Source organism: Cervus canadensis, chromosome 4 (assembly GCF_019320065.1).
Source record: "Cervus canadensis isolate Bull #8, Minnesota chromosome 4, ASM1932006v1, whole genome shotgun sequence".
Lineage (NCBI taxonomy): Eukaryota > Metazoa > Chordata > Mammalia > Artiodactyla > Cervidae > Cervus > Cervus canadensis.
In genome coordinates, this window is record NC_057389.1 from 66,357,545 (window position 1) to 66,375,796 (window position 18,252).

The 18,252-nt window shown below is 36.4% G+C and overlaps 1 protein-coding gene across 1 annotated transcript; it reads left to right on the forward strand.

The window, feature by feature from the left end:
- The first annotated feature begins 4,598 nt into the window (after positions 1-4,598).
- Positions 4,599-5,543, forward strand: LOC122440858 (olfactory receptor 2T12-like). Its single transcript, XM_043467546.1, has one exon. It carries the CDS (start codon positions 4,599-4,601, stop codon positions 5,541-5,543), a length of 945 nt encoding a protein of 314 aa, XP_043323481.1.
- The last annotated feature ends 12,709 nt before the right edge of the window (positions 5,544-18,252 follow it).

Genomic DNA, 18,252 nt, shown 5'->3' on the forward strand with positions numbered 1-18,252 from the left:
CCATAGAAGATTTGCCTTAGCAGGTGCCATTGCTCAAGGGAAGATATTTTGTAGGTGTAGGATATTTTAAGCAGTCATATAGGACTGCCAAGTAAATATGGCATGCAGCCAGGAGCAGAAAGCAGTATCCTCAACACTTATATAAGCAAACATTTGTAGCCAACCTGTCAGAAAGATCGAGCATCAAATATGTATAAATGCACATTTCATGGATTGTGACTTTTCTATAGAGGTGAGTCTAATTAGTTTGAAAATCATTTACTCATTTTTTAAGAAGTCATATCAATCGATTCATATTTGCTATGTACTTGATGCTTTACATTTGAATTTTTAATTTCATAGTAATTTTGTAAAATTTCATCCACAAGTGATAAAAAATAAAAGCCTCCCTATTTTCTATGTGTAAGTTGTGGGCTGTGTCCACTCTGTGAGTTAAAAAGTCATTTTGAAATGGCAGTGAATTCACTCAATTTATTGAATTAATATTAGGGTAATTTTTCACTGAACAGTGGGACAGTTTTAAGGAAGTAACCATACTATATCAATATCTTGTGACTATAAAGGCAGAAGAGAAAAGGAGTTTGTAAAGGGAAACTCCCAGTAATTCACGACAGTGATCTCTACCAGTGTTTACAAGTAAGTGTGGATGGAGGGAGACTATAATCAATTTGTGTAACAGCATCAGAAAGGGCATACTTTTGAGATTAACGGAGTTTCTAAAATATTTTTCATATAAGAGGGACAAAGTAAGTATAAAATTTGGGGGGGGCAAGATATACTGTTATTTTAAAGAAAATGAAACAAAGTATTTTCTTTCTCTGAAGGATACATACATATGCATCTAAAAAAGTATACATCATCTATTTCTGGAGGAGAAATATTTCTATCATTTCTGGGAAAAATATGTATAGTTTTAAATTTTTTTCAATTTTTTACCCTATTTATTAATAACAGGCTGGAATTAATTTTGTCCACAATTGACCTAATGAAGAAATACTTATAAGGGCATGTCCATAGTTATAATTTGCTGCGTTAATGTAGCTTTTTATTTAACAGCTAAACATTTCACAGAGCAAGAAAATACATTGATATATTCATAATTACAAACATTCTTCATTTAAACATATTTTGTATGATATTTAGGAAAAAAAGATGAAGCTGCTTGTCCATATAACTAAAAGAATTATGTAATACATTTAAGCTGACATTTTTATTAAATTACCATATTGAATTTTGAGCAGTGTAATTTATTAAAACAGTAAACAAATATAACATATTTTTTTTACTTTTACTATTTTTTTCATTTTAAAGAGTAATAGTTACAAGTTTTACTCTTATTTAATTTAAACACATACATGTGTGATGCATGTGTATGTGTGTATCTCTGTCATTTAAGTTTTGCCTTTGAATGTCACCTTCAATTTGCCAGAGCATTCAGTCAATTTATCAAATCAATGTATTATACTGTGACTTTCTAGCTCTTGTTTCTAGCTCTAGCTCTTGTTTACATGAAAATTTTTTAAAATAGCAGCAAATTATCCTGAATGACGAATTAAATTAAAATTTAAAATTTTGCCTGAATCTGCAAAATGACTTGGGAAATTATTTCAAAAATCTTTCATGTACAAAATGTCTTCTTTTAATTATCTGAGTAATCTTTTTAGGAGGTTTATAATTTTAAGCATAAGTAAGCAAACAAAACAAGGTTGACTGACCTATCACATATGTAGAAAATGACAGAATGATTCTTAAGCCAGGACTTCTGTATTCCAGGTCTCGTGGTCTTTGTTCATCATCAGTAAGATGAACACAAGTGTAACTTAAATTTATAATGAAGGCAGAAGGAGTCTGAATTCAAGGTTCATGTCAAAAATAGGAGAAAGGTATTTTAAACAGTACATACAACAAGGGACTGCATATACTGGATAGAGGTTATTTGGACTCACAAGGTTTAACAATGCCTTGACTGGTAAAGTAGAATACCTATTTTCTGGCATCTGATGCTTAAACAAGTCTCTGAAGATACTGGTGTCAATATGTGTTTTATGTCTGTTCAAATGTGAATGTTCTTGTGGTTCAAATAGTGATTTAATAAGCCATTAGCACTGCTTTTCTGCAGGTGTTTTAAAGAGACTGCTAGTGTGTATGATGTCATGATTTCTCTGCAAGAGGTGGGCTATGACAGCCATATGATTTTTATAGAATTAAGATATTCACAAAATCAAACCCCTTAGAACAGAAAGCATCATCACTACCTGTCTCTGTAATAATCAATAACTGGACAAATTCTAGACAACAGGCTTAGAAATCGTTACATCTCTAAAGATTTGGTGAAGTTTTCTTCACCATATCAGAATAAAGAGGTCTGCAAACCTTCAGTTCAGTTCAGTCACTCAGTCGTGTTCAACTCTTTGTGACCCCCAGGCCTCCCTGCCCATCACTAACTCCCAGAGCTTGCTCAAACTCATGTCCATTGAATCGGTGATGCCTTTCAACCATTTCATCCTCTGTCATCCCCTTCTCCTCCCACCTTCAATCTTTCCCAGCATCAGGGTCTTTTCAAATGAGTCAGTTCTTCACATCAGGTGGCCAAAGTATTGGAGTTTCAGCTTCAGTATCAGTCCTTCCAGTGAATATTCAGGACTGATCTCCTTTAGGATGGACTGGTTGGATCTCCTTGCAGTCCAAGGAACTCTCAATAGTCTTCTCCAACACCACAGTTCAAAAGCATCAATTCTTTGGTGCTCAGCTTTCTTTATAGTCCAACTCTTACATCCATACATGACTACGGGAAAAACTATAGCTTTGACTAGACAGACCTTTGTTGGTAAAGTGATGTCTCTACTTTTTAATATGCTGTCTAGGTTGGTCATAACTTTTCTTCCAAGATGTCTTTTAATTTCATGGCTGCACTCATCATCTGCAGTGATTTTGGAGCCCAAAATAATGAAGTCTGTCACTATTTCCACTGTTTCCCCATCTATTTGCCATGAAGTGATGGGACCAGATGCCGTGATCTGCAAATGTTACATTTATTAACAAAAAAAAAAGTCGCACGTTTGTGAATTTTTTTCTGCTAATAACAGGGGAGTACTGGTTCCTTGAAGCTATATACTCTTCTGCTCTTTATAAATTTACATTTTTTTCCTTAGTATTGAGTTTAAAAATGGTAAACACTAAAAAAATTCTTACTTGTACTCTGTGTACAATGGCTTTCAACCTGTAAATCATTTCTAATGAAGCTGTACTCATTTATCTCAGTCATTTCAGTTTTGTCTTCCCTGGTAGCTCAGATGGTAAAGAACCCACCTGAAATGCAGGAGACCTGAGTTCAATCCCTGGGTTGGGAAGATCCCCTGGAGAAGGGCATGGCAACCCACTCCAGTATTTCTGCCTGGAGAATCCCCATGAACAGAGGTGCCTGGCAGGCTACAGTCCGTGGGGTCCCAAAGAGTCAGACACGGCTGAGTGACTAAGCATACACAGCACAAGAAAATGGTTCTTTTTTGTTGAATATTAAAAACTATGTTTAAAAACAAGCCACATATTTGAATTTAGGTATTTTTAAAATAAAGTGTTTTCTCTTCCCAAGTATCTTTACATTTTGTTGATAATTATGCTTCATGGTAATGAAATTGCTTTAAAATTGCTTCTTTGTCCTTTTAGTAATGTTACTTCTCATTATACTTATTGGTATTTTCTCTAAGCATTTACTAACATGAAAGATCTTTCATGCTTCCCTGTCATATTCACCCGATGATCTGAAGTCTCTGTGATAGTATACTTTGCAGTGAAATGGTGTTTAGGGCTTGTCACCAAGCCGTAGTAAGCTGGAGAAATAAGTTTGTGAGAATAAGTGTTGTGGGAAGACACTGAAGATTTCAGAGGAGAGAGTAATGAACTAGAATATCTGCATTTTAAAATCATGTAAATAGAAATAGTGATTCAGTGAGAAAAAGAATACAAGGACATTTTCATCAGTTACTGAGGATATTATCTCCCTTCAATGCAGAAATTTTTTTAACTTATACTCATCTGTTCCATTTCATGATCCTGGGAACTATAATTTCTTGTTATATTAAAAAAGAAAAAAAACCTACATTGAATATGCTACAATTTCCAAAATTTAGAAAAAAGTTACCTGTGATTAAAAATATATAAATGACAAATTTCTAAATGAGTGTTTATTTCCTCAATAAGTTAATTTGGTTTCAATACACATAATAAGAGCATAAAATAACAATACAAAATGTATAGTCAAAATAACTATTTACAATTATTTAATTCCTGATATTGTTTTCTGCTTTTGATCTATTTTAATCTATCATCTCAATTAGTTAATACAGTATTCTCCGAATTATATAGCTTGACCTTACTTAAAATATTAACATTTATTAACATTCCACTATTGAGAAGTGGGTGATAGGTCAAGAAGACTCATTATAAACGGGAAGTAAGGCTTTGAATCAGGTCCTTGGATCCCATATCCACTACATACCCAGAAGTTATTAAGTTGAACTAAGATTTTTGGATAATAAAAGCCCTTATCTTTTCTTTTTTTTTTTTTCCCATTTCCAGTGTCACATCTAGCAGAAATCATGGAGAAGAGAAATACAACCTCAGACTTTATTCTCCTAGGAATCTTTAAGCACACAAGATCCCACCTCTTTCTATTTATGATGGTTCTGACAATGGCCATTGCTTCCTTGATGGCCAGTGCCCTCATGCTTCTCCTGATTCTCCTGGACCCCCAACTCCACAGGCCCATGTACTTCCTACTGAGCCAACTCTCTCTCATGGACATGATGCTGGTTTCCTCCATCATGCCCAAAATGGCTGCTGACTACTTAACATGGAACAAATCCATCTCTCCTGCTGGCTGTGGGTTGCAGATTTTCGTCTCACTCACGCTTGGTGGTGGAGAGAGTTTCCTCCTAGCCGCCATGTCCTATGACCGTTATGTAGCTGTTTGCCACCCACTGAGATACCCTGTACTCCTGAACTGGCGATTATGTTTTCAAATGACTTTGGGCTCTTGGTTCCTGGGGGCAGCTGATGGGCTCATGCAAGCGGCCACTACACTGAGCTTCGCATTTTGTAGTGCTCATGAGATCGATCATTTCTTCTGTGAGGCCCCCATGTTGGTGCGTTTGGCTTGTGCTGATACATCAGTCTTTGAAAATGTCATGTACGTTTGCTGTGTGTTAATGCTCCTAATTCCCTTTTCCCTCATTCTGGCTTCCTATAGTCTCATTCTCTCTGCCGTTCTCCATATGCGTTCTCAAGAAGCCCTCAAGGAGGCTTTTGCCACCTGTTCCTCCCATTTAGCTGTGGTGGCACTCTTTTATGGGCCTGCCATTTTTATCTACATGAGACCCAAATCCTATAGGTCAGCTAACCATGATAAGGTTGTGTCAGCATTCTATACTATCCTTACTCCTGTGCTGAACCCCCTCATCTACAGTTTGAGGAACAGTGAGGTCAGAGAAGCCTTGAAAAAGTGGCTGGGAAAATGTGCAGACTTCAAATACCAGCAAACTTAGTCCCAGTATTTAACATTACCCATTGTCAAATTCTTGAAGTTATTAGCATTTTAACCATATTATAGCTATCTCCTCTTTAGTAATGCTTGAAGAGAAAATAAAATTCAATGATTGGTATAATAGGAAGTTGTTAAGAATTGTCAGTCTACCGTGTGTGTGTGTGTGTGTGTGTGTGTGTGTATGCGCGCGCACACGTATGCACGCTCACTCAGTACGGTCTGACTCTTTGTGACCCCATAGACCGCAGCCTGCCAGGCTCCTCTGTCCATGGGATTTTATAAGCAAGAATATTGGCCCATATCAAGACGTAATGTTTCTTGAGCTATTACTATTTGCTATACCTCATGCTAAGCAGCAAGAGTTCTGGAGTGGGTTGCCGTTTCCTTCTCCAGAGGATCTTCCTGAGGATTGAATTCGCCTCTCCTGCATCTCATGCACAGACAGGCAGACTCCCTTACCTCAGAAGCCCGAAATTATTTTGCATCCTATGACATCCATGTGATAATAAGTATTTTGACTCCCACTTTCTAAATAAACAGAAAGTTAGAAAGTTAAATATTATCGCCAATAACAAACAGTGAAAAATGTTAAAATGGGGCTATTTTACTTCTTTCCAGTAATTTATTCTTAATATTATGTTTTCTATGTCCTTGCTCTGTGCATTTCTAATAATTAAATATAGAGATAAAAGAAAGATAAGAACACTGCTATTTAGCTATAACTTAAAATGAAAGCCCATGGCACAGGAGAAAGTGAATAATCAAAACATGTGTTAAATTGTCACAATATTGTTTTTTATTTCTCTGCAGACTGTATTATTTAGTGTTTGAAGGCAGTTTTTTTGATTCATGCAACTTCTCATTTAAGTAATCCATACCTTTCTCCAGGATCTAATTGTAATTGCAGTGAGTAACATGTTTTAACGCAAACCACAAATAAAATCTTATTTTTCAAACTGATTCTATCCATAATGTTTAAAGGGTATGTTGATTTATGATGGACATGGGTCCATGGATATGACCTGAGATGCATAAATATGCTCAGTCTTAATAAACTACCTGATGATAATGAGTTTTCAAAAATGAGTAAGAATTAGCTATTTCTTTTTTAAAAGTTATCTAAGATACTTGATCTCTGCAAATGTGCAGATCACTAGGGCTATTTCTTATGCAAAATACAGGTCACTCCTTAAGGGTTGGGAAAGAGGACTATTTATCTGTTAAAGACACAATCTAGGCAGATACAACAGAACATTTGGTCATCAAAGTCAAACACCCATCAGAAACTGCATAAGTTGGCCTATGCAATCACAGATGACACCACTCTCATGGCAGAAAACAAAGAAGAACTAAAGAGCCTCTCAATGAAAGCAAAAGAGGAGAGTGAAAAAGTGGCTTAAAATTCAACATTCATAAAACTAAGATCATGGCATCTGGTCCCATCACTTCATGGCAAATAGATGAGGAAACAATGGAAACAGCGAGAGACTTTATATTTTTAGACTCCAAAATCACTGTAGATGGTTACTGCAGTCATGAAATTAAAAGACCCTTGCTCCTTGGAAGAAAAGCTATGACCAACCTAGACAGCTTAATAAAAAGCAGAGATATTATTTTGCCAACAAAGGTCCATCTAATCAAAGCTATGGTTTTTAAAGTAGTCATGTATGGATGTGAGAGTTGGACCATAACAAAGACTGAGCACTGAAGAATTGATGCTTTTGAATTGATGCTGTGGTGCTGGAGAAGACTCTTAAGAGTCTCAGATTGCAAGGAGATGAAACCAGCCAATCCTCAAGGGAATCGGTCCTGAATATTCACTGGAAGCCCTGATGTTGACGCTGAAGCTCCAATACTTTGGCCGTTTGATGCGAAGAGCCGACTCAGTGGAAAAGACCCCGACACTGGGAAAGATTGAAGGCAGGAGGAAAAGGGGATGACAGAGGATGAGATGGTTGGATGGCATCACTGACTCAATGGACATGAGTTTGAGCAAGCTCCCGGAGATGGTGAAGGACAAGGAAGACTGCAGGCATACTGCAGTCCGTGGAGTTGCAAAGAGTCAAAAACGACAGAGTGACTGAATAACAGATCTGAACAAAATGAAGTTAAATATGAAATCAATAATTAAAAAAATAATTTCAAAATAGTTTTCAAAGTTATACAATGTACATCTCTTTATTGTTTTGATTACTTTGAGGATTTCCTACTCTTAATTCTTTAATAAAATTTGCACAAAAAATTCCAAAAGTTGCACTGGTATATTTTTCATATATGTCTAGAAATAAAGTAGTACCATATAGAGGCAATATATCAAAAGTATGAATAATAAGAGAATTTTAATTGGGGAGTGAACTTGAATATATCATCACTAAGTCATTTATTTATAGTTGATATAGATTTTAATTAATGTTATTAAACACAAATTCACAAGTAAATTTTGATGAATTTTAACATATGTTTATACCAGTGTAACCACAATAAATATTAAGGTTTAGAATATTTCTAGTACACTTGAAGTCTTCCTTGTGCTATCTTCCAGTCAATAACTCCAGAAATCCTTTTTTAAAATATCAGTGTTAGGTATGCCATATTTTGTTTCCTCAGTAGTATGAACATTTATTTATAGTTTTATATTCCTGTTAAATATCATGTTTTTTTATCATGTAATATTAATATTATAACACTTATTAATTCATCTCTTGTGGATACTTGAATTGTTTCCAGTTTTGAACTACTGTCAATGAAACTGCTGCAGACATTTCTGTATTACCAATTAATAAACTCAGCTTTCATTTATGTTTAGACAACAGTGGAATTATTAGTTCATTAGTTATAATAATATTGATCAGTAATTGATAATGTTAATTTTTCCTAAGATTTTTATGCCAACTTCTATTGCCTAAGCTCCCTTAAAAACTGAGAATGCTAGTTGTTCTACATCATTGTAAGTCTTTTTAATTTTAGCCACTGAAATAAGTAGTTCCCCATTGTAGTTTTTTAACATTTCTTATTTGACACTGGCCTCGTTTCATTGTAATGAGCAGGCTCTCTAGCTGTGCTGTTGTTGTTGTTCAGTCTCAGTCTGTCTAACTCTTTCTGACCCCATGGACTGCAGAATGTGAGGCTTCCCTGTCCTTCCCTCTCTCTGGGAGCTTGCTTAAACTCATGTCCATTGAGTCAGTGATGCCATCTAACCATCTCATCCTCTGTCGTCCCCTTCTCCTCTTGCCTTCAATCTTTCTCAGAATCAGGGTCTTTTTCAAATGAGTCGGCTCTTTGCATCAGGTGGCCAAAGTATTGGAGCTTCAGCTTCAGCATCAGTCCATCCAGTGATATTCAGGATTGATTTCCTTTAGGATTGACTGGGTTGGTCTCCTTGCAATCCAAGAGATTCTCAAGAGTCTTCTCTAACACAACAGTTAGAAAGTATCAGTTCTTGGACAAGGATTTCTTTCTTTTTTTTCTTCATATCCTTGCCAAAAGTGTTGCTTCTTGTATTTCTAGTAATAGCTATTTTAACAAGTCAAGGTGATATTTCATTATAATTTTGACTTTCAAGTCCGTAATGATTCATGATGTTAAGCTTCTTTCTCATGTCCCTTTGGGAATCTGTGTTTCCCTTCTTTGGAAAGATATCTATTCAGACTTGCCAAGTTTTTAACTGGATTTTTAAAAATTGAGTTGTGTGGGTTTTTATAGATTTAAATATTAACTCCTTATCAGATATACAGTTTACAAACATGTTCTTTCATTCAATAGGTTGCCTTCTCTTTCTGTTGAAGAGTTTTTGGCTGTGCAGAAGTTTCTTAGTTTGATCTAGTCCCACTTGTTTGTTTTGCTTTTGCTACCTTTGCTTTTGGTGTCAGATCCAAAAAGTCATCACCAAGACTTCTGTCAAGGAACTTATCACATATATTTTCTTCTAGGAGTTTGATGGTTTCATGCTTGTCTTTAATTTTGACTTAACTTTTGTGTGATGTATGGTAATGGTCTACTTTTACTCTCATGCATGTGGCTGTCACATTTCCCAACACTGTTTATTAAAGAGAATGTCCTTTAATTATTTAGGGTCTTTGTGATTTCATACAAATTTAGGCTCTTTGTGATTTCATACAAATTTTAATATTTTTCTGTTTCTGTAAAGAAGACGTAGACATTTTGAATGTATTGAATTTATAGACTGTTTTAGATGGTAGGGATATTTTAACAATATTAATTCCTTCAGTACATGAGTACAAAACATCTTTCTGCTTACTTCTTTAATTATTTTTATTAGTATCATGTATTTTTCATTATACAGATCTTACAACTCCTTGGTTAAATTTATTCTTAGGTATTTTATTCTTTTGATGCGATTGCAAAAAGAATTCCTTTCTTAAATTCTTCTTTTGATAGTTTGTTATTAGCATATTAAAATGAAATATATATTATCATTGTATCCTGCAACTTTACACCATTTGTTTATTCACAATCTCATGCTTTGGTGAAATCTCCAGCTTTTTGTAGATGTATAGTTATTTTATCTGCAAACAGTGACAGTTTTACTTCTCTCTTTCCAATTTAGATATATTTTATTTCTTTTTTGTCTAATTTCCCTGGCTATGTTAAACAAAAGTGACAAGAGTGGGCAACTTTGTCTTTTTCCTGATGTTGGAGAAAAGGTTTTCAACTTTTCACCGTGGTGTATAAAGTGAGCTGTGGGCTTGTCATATATGACCTTTATTATGTTGAAATACATTTTCGCTATAAACATTTTACTGACAGCTTTTATTATAAAAAAAAAAGCTTTTAATGTATTCCAATGCTGGTTTTGATGTTATTGAGATGATTATATGATTTTTATCCATTATTTTTTCATGGAGCATGATTTTTGAATGTTTGACAGTCCTATTTCCTCACAGTGCATGATCCTTTCAGTATATTGTTTGATACAGTATTTACTAATATCTTGAGAATTTTTAATGTTTGTTAATCAGGGATAATAACCTTTTTTTTTCTCATAGCATTCTTAATATGGTGTTGGTTAACAGTGTAATTTTAGCCCCTTATAATGTATATAAAAGAGCTTTTGCCCCTTCACCTGTCATTTATTTTTAAAATAGCTTGAGAAGAATTATGATTTGTTCTTTCTTGAATATTTGGTAGAATTCATCAATGAAGCTATCAGAGCCAGAACTTCTATTTGTGGAGAGGTTGTTGTTTACTGATTTAATGTTCTTACTACTAATCAGCCTGTCCAGATTTTTTTACTTCTTCATGATTCAATTTTGGTAAGCATTTATTTCTAGAAATATATTCGTTTCTTCTACCTTGTCAAATTTGCTGTTATATAATTGTTCATAATGGTCTTTTATGACCCTTTGTTTCCAGGGTATCATTATAATATTTCCTTTACATTTCTGATTTTATTTAAGACTTCTATACTTTTTTCTTGCTAAGTCTAATTAAAGACTGACCAACTCTGTTTATCTTTTCAAAGAACTAATTATTAGCTTTATTGATCTTTTCTATGGTCTTTTCGGTCTCTATTTCATTTGTTTTTGCTCTAATCTTTGTGATTTCCTCCCTTCTACTAACTTTGAGCTTCAATTTTTTTTTTTTTCTCGTCTTTTAGGTTTTTTTAGGTGTAAAGTTAGGTTGTTTATTTGAGTCTTATTTTTTGAGGAAGGCATTTATCTCTGTGAAGTTCTCTTTTAAAACTACTTTTGCTGAGTTCCATGAATTTTGATATGCTATATTTCTAATTTTATTTTTTTCAATGTTTTTTAATTGATTTCTTATTCCTTTTAAACTGGTTTTCTGTTGTCCTCTATTGTTTGTGTGTGCTTAGTTGCATAGTGGTGTCCGACTCTTTGCAACCTCATGGACTGTAGCTCACCAGGCTTCTCTGTCCATAGGGATTCTCCAGGCAAGAATACTGGAGTGGGTTGCCATGCCTTCCTCCAGGGGATCTTCTCAACCTGGGATCGAACCCAGGTCTCCCGCAATGCAGGCAGAGTCTTTCCTGTCTTAGCCACCAGAGAAGACCTTTCTATTGTTTCATATACACATATTTCTAAAACCTCCAATTGTCTTTGTTTAATTGATTTCTAGTTTTATATGATTGTAGTCCAAAAAGATGTTTGATACAATTTAAATCTTTAATTTATTAAAACTTGTTTTGTTGACTAACAGATAATTTATCCTCGATATTTTCATGCACACTTGAGAAGCAAATTTTTTTGCTTTTGGATGGAATGTCCTGTATACATCTGTTGAAACTATTAATACTCTTATTTTAAGGTACAAACTAAAATATTAAGGAAAGTAGAATATTTATCACTTTTCTTGTAAGTAAGAAAATTAATAATGAGGAGTTCAACAATCCTTCTTCAGTTATTTCTTTGTGTGTGTGTGTACAGTGTAAAATATTATCCAACATCAGATATTTGATATTTTACATCCCTTCCAATATATTTTAATGTTTTCAAGCACATGGGTATAAAGACTACAATTTGTAGGTTCTATATCCATATTCCACATCTAATTAGTAAAATCTCTCTGTTTGTGAAATAGAAATGTACCCAGTATGAAAAAAAAAATTATATATGTTTGTTCTTCCTTTCAGGTAGAAAAATATCATCAGCTGAGTCTCAGGCATGTTGGAAAAGGCATTATATAACTTATCAATTGTTACCTCTCCTGATTTTTGTGGGAAATAAATGAATGAGGTCTGTGACTACAGAAACATATTGAAAAATCAGAAAACAGAAAATAAAATTGCACATTCATGCCTGGCATCTGTGAGCCACTAAATCAGTGCTATCAAAATATTAAATTATTTTGCACTGGTACACTTAGATGTAGCCATTAACTGGTTCACATGATTTTCCCTCTAGAGCACATGGTTATCAAATTTTAAGTAGTAACAGATGCATTTATTGATATATTAATACTTTGCTTATATTTATTGCCTTGATGCTATGCTTACACCAAAACTAAGAGCCAAACTGTCAAATAAATAGACTTCTTAGGACAGAATTTGTCAGTTTTCCAAAAAGCAAATTTATGTGTAAATTTGAACCTGAATAAAGTAAGAATAATTTACCTTTACTTAGCCATTTTATAAACATATTTATATTTCATCACTTTCCTCCAAATCTCCCAGAATACTAGAATGCTTAACAACATTGATAAATATCTACAGTTAATAAATACAAACAACAGAGTTTCTAAAATTGTCAGAAATTTCGACAATCAACTCTTAGATTTTGAAATCTGTTCAAATCAGTTCAGTTCAGTTCAGTTGCTCAGTTGTGTCCAACTCTTTGCAACCCCATAAATAGCAGCACAACAGGCCTCCATGTCCATCACCAGCTCTTAGAGTTTACTCAAACTCATGCCCATCAAGTCGGTGATGCCATCCAGCCATCTCATCCTCTGTCATCCCCTTCTCCTCCTGCCCCCAATCCCTCCCAGCATCAGGGTCTTTTCCAATGAGTCAACTCTTCGCATGAAGTGGCCAAAGTACTGGAGTTTCAGCTTCAGCATCAGTCCTTCCAATGAACACCCAGGACTGATCTCCTTTAGGATGGACTGGTTGGATCTCCTTGCAGTCCAAGGGACTCTCAAGAGTTTTCTCCAACACCACAGTTTAAAAGCATCAATTTTTCGGTGCTCAGCTTTCTGCACAGTCCAACTCTCACATCCATACATGACCACTGGAAAAACCATAGCCTTGACCAGATGGGCATTTCTTGGCAAAGTAATGTCTCTGCTTTTTAATATGTTCTCTAGGTTGGTCATAACTTTCCTTCCAAGGAGTAAGCGTCTTTTAATTTCATGGCTGCAGTCACCATCTGTAGTGATTTTGGAGCCTCCCCAAAAAAGTCTGACACTGTTTCCACTGTCTCCCCATCTATTTCCCATGAGGTGATGGGAGCAGATGCCATGATCTTAGTTTTCTGAATGTTATGCTTTAAGCCAACTTTTTCACTCTCCTCTTTCATTTTCATCAAGAGGCTCTTTAGTTCCTCTTCACTCTCTGCCATAACGGTGGTGTCATCTGCATATCTGAGGTTATTGATATTGATTATCTTGATTCCAGCTTGTGCTTCTTCCAGCCCAGCGTTTCTCATGATGTGCTCTGCATAGAAGCTAAGTAAGCAGGGTGACAGTATACAGCCTTGACGTACTCCTTTTTCTATTTGGAACCAGTCTGTTGTTCCATGTCCAATTCTAACTGTTGCTTCCTGACCTGCATACAGGTTTTCTCAAGAGGCAGGTCAGGTGGTCTGGTATTCCCATCTCTTTCAGAAATTTCCACAGTTTATTGTGATCACACAGTCAAAGGCTTTGGCATAGTCAATAAAGCAGAAATAGATGTTTTTCTGGAACTCTCTTGCTTTTTCGATGATCCAGCGGATGTTGGCAATTTGATCTCTGGTTCCTCTGCCTTTTCTAAAGCCAGCTTGAACATCTGGAAGTTCTCCGTTCACGTATTGCTGAAGCCTGGCTTGGAGAATTTTGAGCATTTTTTACTAGTGTGGTAGATGAGTACATGGTTGAAAAAAAAAAAGTCCACTACAACTTCTACCATTATTTCAACATTCTTTTTTTAAAGTTTAGTTTTCAGTCGCTCAGTCGTGTCCGACTATTTGTGACCCCATGAATTGCAGCATGCCAGGCCTCCCTGTCCATCACAAACTCCCGGAGTTTAATCAAACTCATGCCCATCGAGTCGATGATGCCATCCAGCCATCTCATCCTCTGTCGTCCTCTTCTCCTCCTGCCCCCAATCCCTCCAAGCATCAGCGTCTTTTCCAAAGAGTCAACTCTTAACATGAGGTGGCCAAAGTATTGGAGATTCAGCTTCAGCATCAGTCCTTCTAATGAACACCCAGGACTTATCCCCTTCAGGATGGACTGGTTGGATCTCCTTGCAGTCCAAGGGACTCTCAAGAGTCTTCTCCAACACCACAGTTCAAAAGCATCAATTTTTTTTTTCGGTGCTCCAGCTTTCTTTACAGTCCAACTCTCAACATTCCATACATGACCAACCTGGAAAAACCCATAGCCTTTGACACCAACCGGATATTTTCTTGGCCAACTAATGTCTCTGCTTGTTTTTAATATGCTCTCTAGGTTGGTCATAATTTCCTTCCCAAGGAGTAAAAGTAGCGTCTTTTAATTTTCAATGGCTGCGTCACCATCTGTAAGTGATTTTGAGCCCAAAAAATAAAGTCTGTGACAAACTGGTTTCCAATTGCCTCCCCATCTATTTCCCAATGAGGTGTGGGACTAGAATCTGTGATCTTAGTTTTCTGATGTTAGGCTTTAAAGCCAATTTTTTTCACCATCCCTCCTCTTTCATTTTCATCAAGAGCCTTTTTCCGTCCTCTTCTCAACTCTTCAGCCCAAAGGGTGGTGGTCATCAGCATGTCTGAGGTTATTGATGATTGTCTCCAGCAATCTGATTCCAGCTTGTGCTAGTTCTTTCCATGCCCCAGCATTTCTTTATGATGTACTGCTGGTGCATAATAGAGTTAAATTAAGCAGGGTGACAATATACAGCCCCCTTTTTGATGTCTCCTTATTGGAACCAGTCCAGTTGTTTCCATTCATTCTAACTGTTGCTTCCTGACCTGCATACAGGCTTCTCAAGAGGCAGGTCAGGTGGTCTGGTATTCCCATCTCTTTCAGAATTTTCCACAGTTTATTGTGATCCACACAGTCAAAGGCTTTGGCGTAGTCAGTAAAGCAGAAATAGTGCAAATTAGAAAGTGGCAGACAAAATTGCCTATGTTAATCTTCCCCCATCTAAAAAAAAATGTTTTATGTACAATCCAGACACTGTATAAGTAGGGGAAAATCAAATTCACCTGTAAATTAATTTAACCAAATCTCCCCATGATATAGTAACTGATAGCATGTACATTGTTAGGTAAATAATCAGTTTGAGTCTTTCCTTACCAGCCACTTAATCAAGATTTCAAACTTTTGAAGATGCTCTTCTTGAAATCTTTCTTTGTCCTTTGGGTCATTCATCTCCCATTATCCCACTTCTTCAATCATTGAATTCTCCTTTGCAATCTTCTTAATGGATTATCTCCACATAATTGTTTGCAACATCTCAGGACCATTTTCAACTTTATCTCTATCAACACTCCCTTGGTGAAATCTAATCTGATAAGTTTAGCTACTATTGGAGAGGAATATATTTTTCTCTGGGTTTTCTTGGTGACTCAGTGGTAAGAAATTTGCCTGCCAATTCAGAAGATCCTAGGAAATTCCATGGACAGAGGGGCCTGGTGGTCTACATTCCATGAAGTTGCAAAAGAGTTGAAAATTACATAGTGTGAGGCGAGCAGAAATAACGCAGCTTAGATTAAGAGTAGGCCTTCCTACTTGGTAAGATTCGCTTAACACTGACCACTGTTTGCCAATTAGGACCAATTAGCTTTCACTTAATACTGACCGCTGTTTGCCAATTAGGAAATTAGGAACAGGGCAGAAACCCCCAGGAAAGTCCCGCGCGCGTGAAAGTTTTGACCAATGAAATTGCTTTGCAAACTTGTAACCAATCCGCTTAAACCAACTACCAACGGCGTGTGCTCACCCTATAAATTTGTGTAACAGCTTGGGCTCGGGGTTCTCTGACCCACACCACTGCGTTGGTTGTGGCAGAGAGTCCTGGCTCGAGTCAGTAATAAACTTCCCTTTCTGCGAGTTGCATTGTCTTGGAGGCCTTCTCTCTTCCCACTCGGGGATCCAGACATCAGGCATAACAATAGTGATTAAACAACATCAGCACTTTTCTCTGCCTTCTAGGGTACTTTTGGCTGGTCTAAAAATTAAATTGGTATGAGACATATCAGGTTTCCCAGGCAGTGCAGGGGTAAAGAATCCATTTGCCAAGGCTGGTGATACAAGAGACTCAGGTTCAATCCCTGGGCAGGGAAGATACCACAGAGTAAGAAATGGCTCCAGTATTCTGGCCAGGAAATTTCCATGGACTGAGGAGCCTGAAGGCCTGCAGTCCATGTGGTTGCAAAGAGTCAGATATGACTTGAGAACACTCACAGCAGCATTGTGTTCTAAAAATGCTAGTACTTGATATTGCTAATATTTAAAATTTTTGTGTGTTCCTCTATATCATTTCTTAATTGAATTTACCCCAAAGAATGATGAAATTGACCATCATCTATGTGCTGACTGGCCATTCATAAATCATCTTTCAAGAAATATCTTCAGTCCTTTAGTCTTTTTTTTTTTTTTTTTTTTTGCTTTTTTGCTTCCATTTGTTACAGCAGGCAGGTGTCTAGGAATGAGCAGAGAAATGGAGGCAGGGCCAAATGGTAGGAAATCACTTGTATTGTAAACAGTGGGGGTCCACAGGCAGACAAAAGAACCTCAAGATTGACAGGAAACCACACATTTTGAGTGATCTGTTTCCAGCTAGCAGACAAAGAATGATGGGGAAAGCTGGAAATCTCCTCTGTCAGAAAATAACCTGTTGCTCATTATGGATCCCCTAGAGAAGGGAATAACAAACCACTTCAGCATTCTTGCCTTGAGAACTCCATGAACAGTATGAAAAGGCAAAAAGATGTGACACTGAAAGATGAGCCCCCAAGTTAGCAGGTGTCCAGTATGCTACTGTAGGAGAGTGGAGAAGTAGCTTTAGAAGGAATGAAGAGGCTGAGCAAAAGGGGAAACAGCCCAATTGTGGTGTGGATGTGTCTGGTGGTGAAAATAAAGTCTGATGCTGTAAAGAACAATATTGATAGGAATTTGGACTATTAAGACCATGAATCAAAGTAAACTGGAAGTAGTCAGCCAGGAGATTGCAAGAGTGAACATCAACACTTTAGAAATCAGTGAGCTAAAATGGACAAGAATGGGTGAATTTAATTCAGCTGGCCATTATATCTACTACAGTGGCTGAGAAACCATTAGAAGTAATGGAGTAGCCCTCATAGTCAACAGAAGAATCTGAAATGCAGTACTTGGGTGCAGTCTCAAAAATGACAGAATGATCTCAGTCCATTTCCAAGACAGTCATTCAATGTCACAGTAATCAAAGTCTATGCCCCGAACACTAGTGATAACGAAGCTGAAGTTGTTCAGTTCTATGAAGACCTACAAGATCTTCTAAAACTAACTACTATATTATATATATATATATATATATATATATATATATATACACACACACACACACACAGACACACACACACACACACACACACACACACACACACACACCCTTTTCATCATAGGGGACTGGAATGCAAAAGTAGGAAGTCAAGAGATACCTGGAGTGACAGGCAAGTTTGGCCTTGGAGTACAAGATGAAGCAGGGCAAAGGTTAACAGAGTTTTGCTCTGGTCATAGCAAACGTAGCAAACATTCTTCCAACTACTCAGGAGATGACTCTATGCATGGACATTGTCAGATGGTCAAAACCAAAATCAGACTGATTACATTCTTTGCAGCCAAAGATAGAGAAGCTCTATACAGTCAGCCAAAATAGGACTGGGAACTGTCTGTGGCTCAGATCATCAACTCCTTATTGTCAAATCAGACTTCAATTTTTGAAGAAGGCAGGGAAAAAAACTAGGCCAGTCAGGTATGACCTAAATCAAATCCCCTATGATTATACAGTGAAACTGACAAATAAAGTCAAAGGATTACATCTGATAGACAGAGTGCCTGAAGAACCATGG

Excerpts from the sequence above, each read along its gene's own strand:
- LOC122440858 (XM_043467546.1), top strand. The coding sequence starts at position 4,599 with ATGGAGAAGAGAAATACAACCTCAGACTTTATTCTCCTAGGAATCTTT.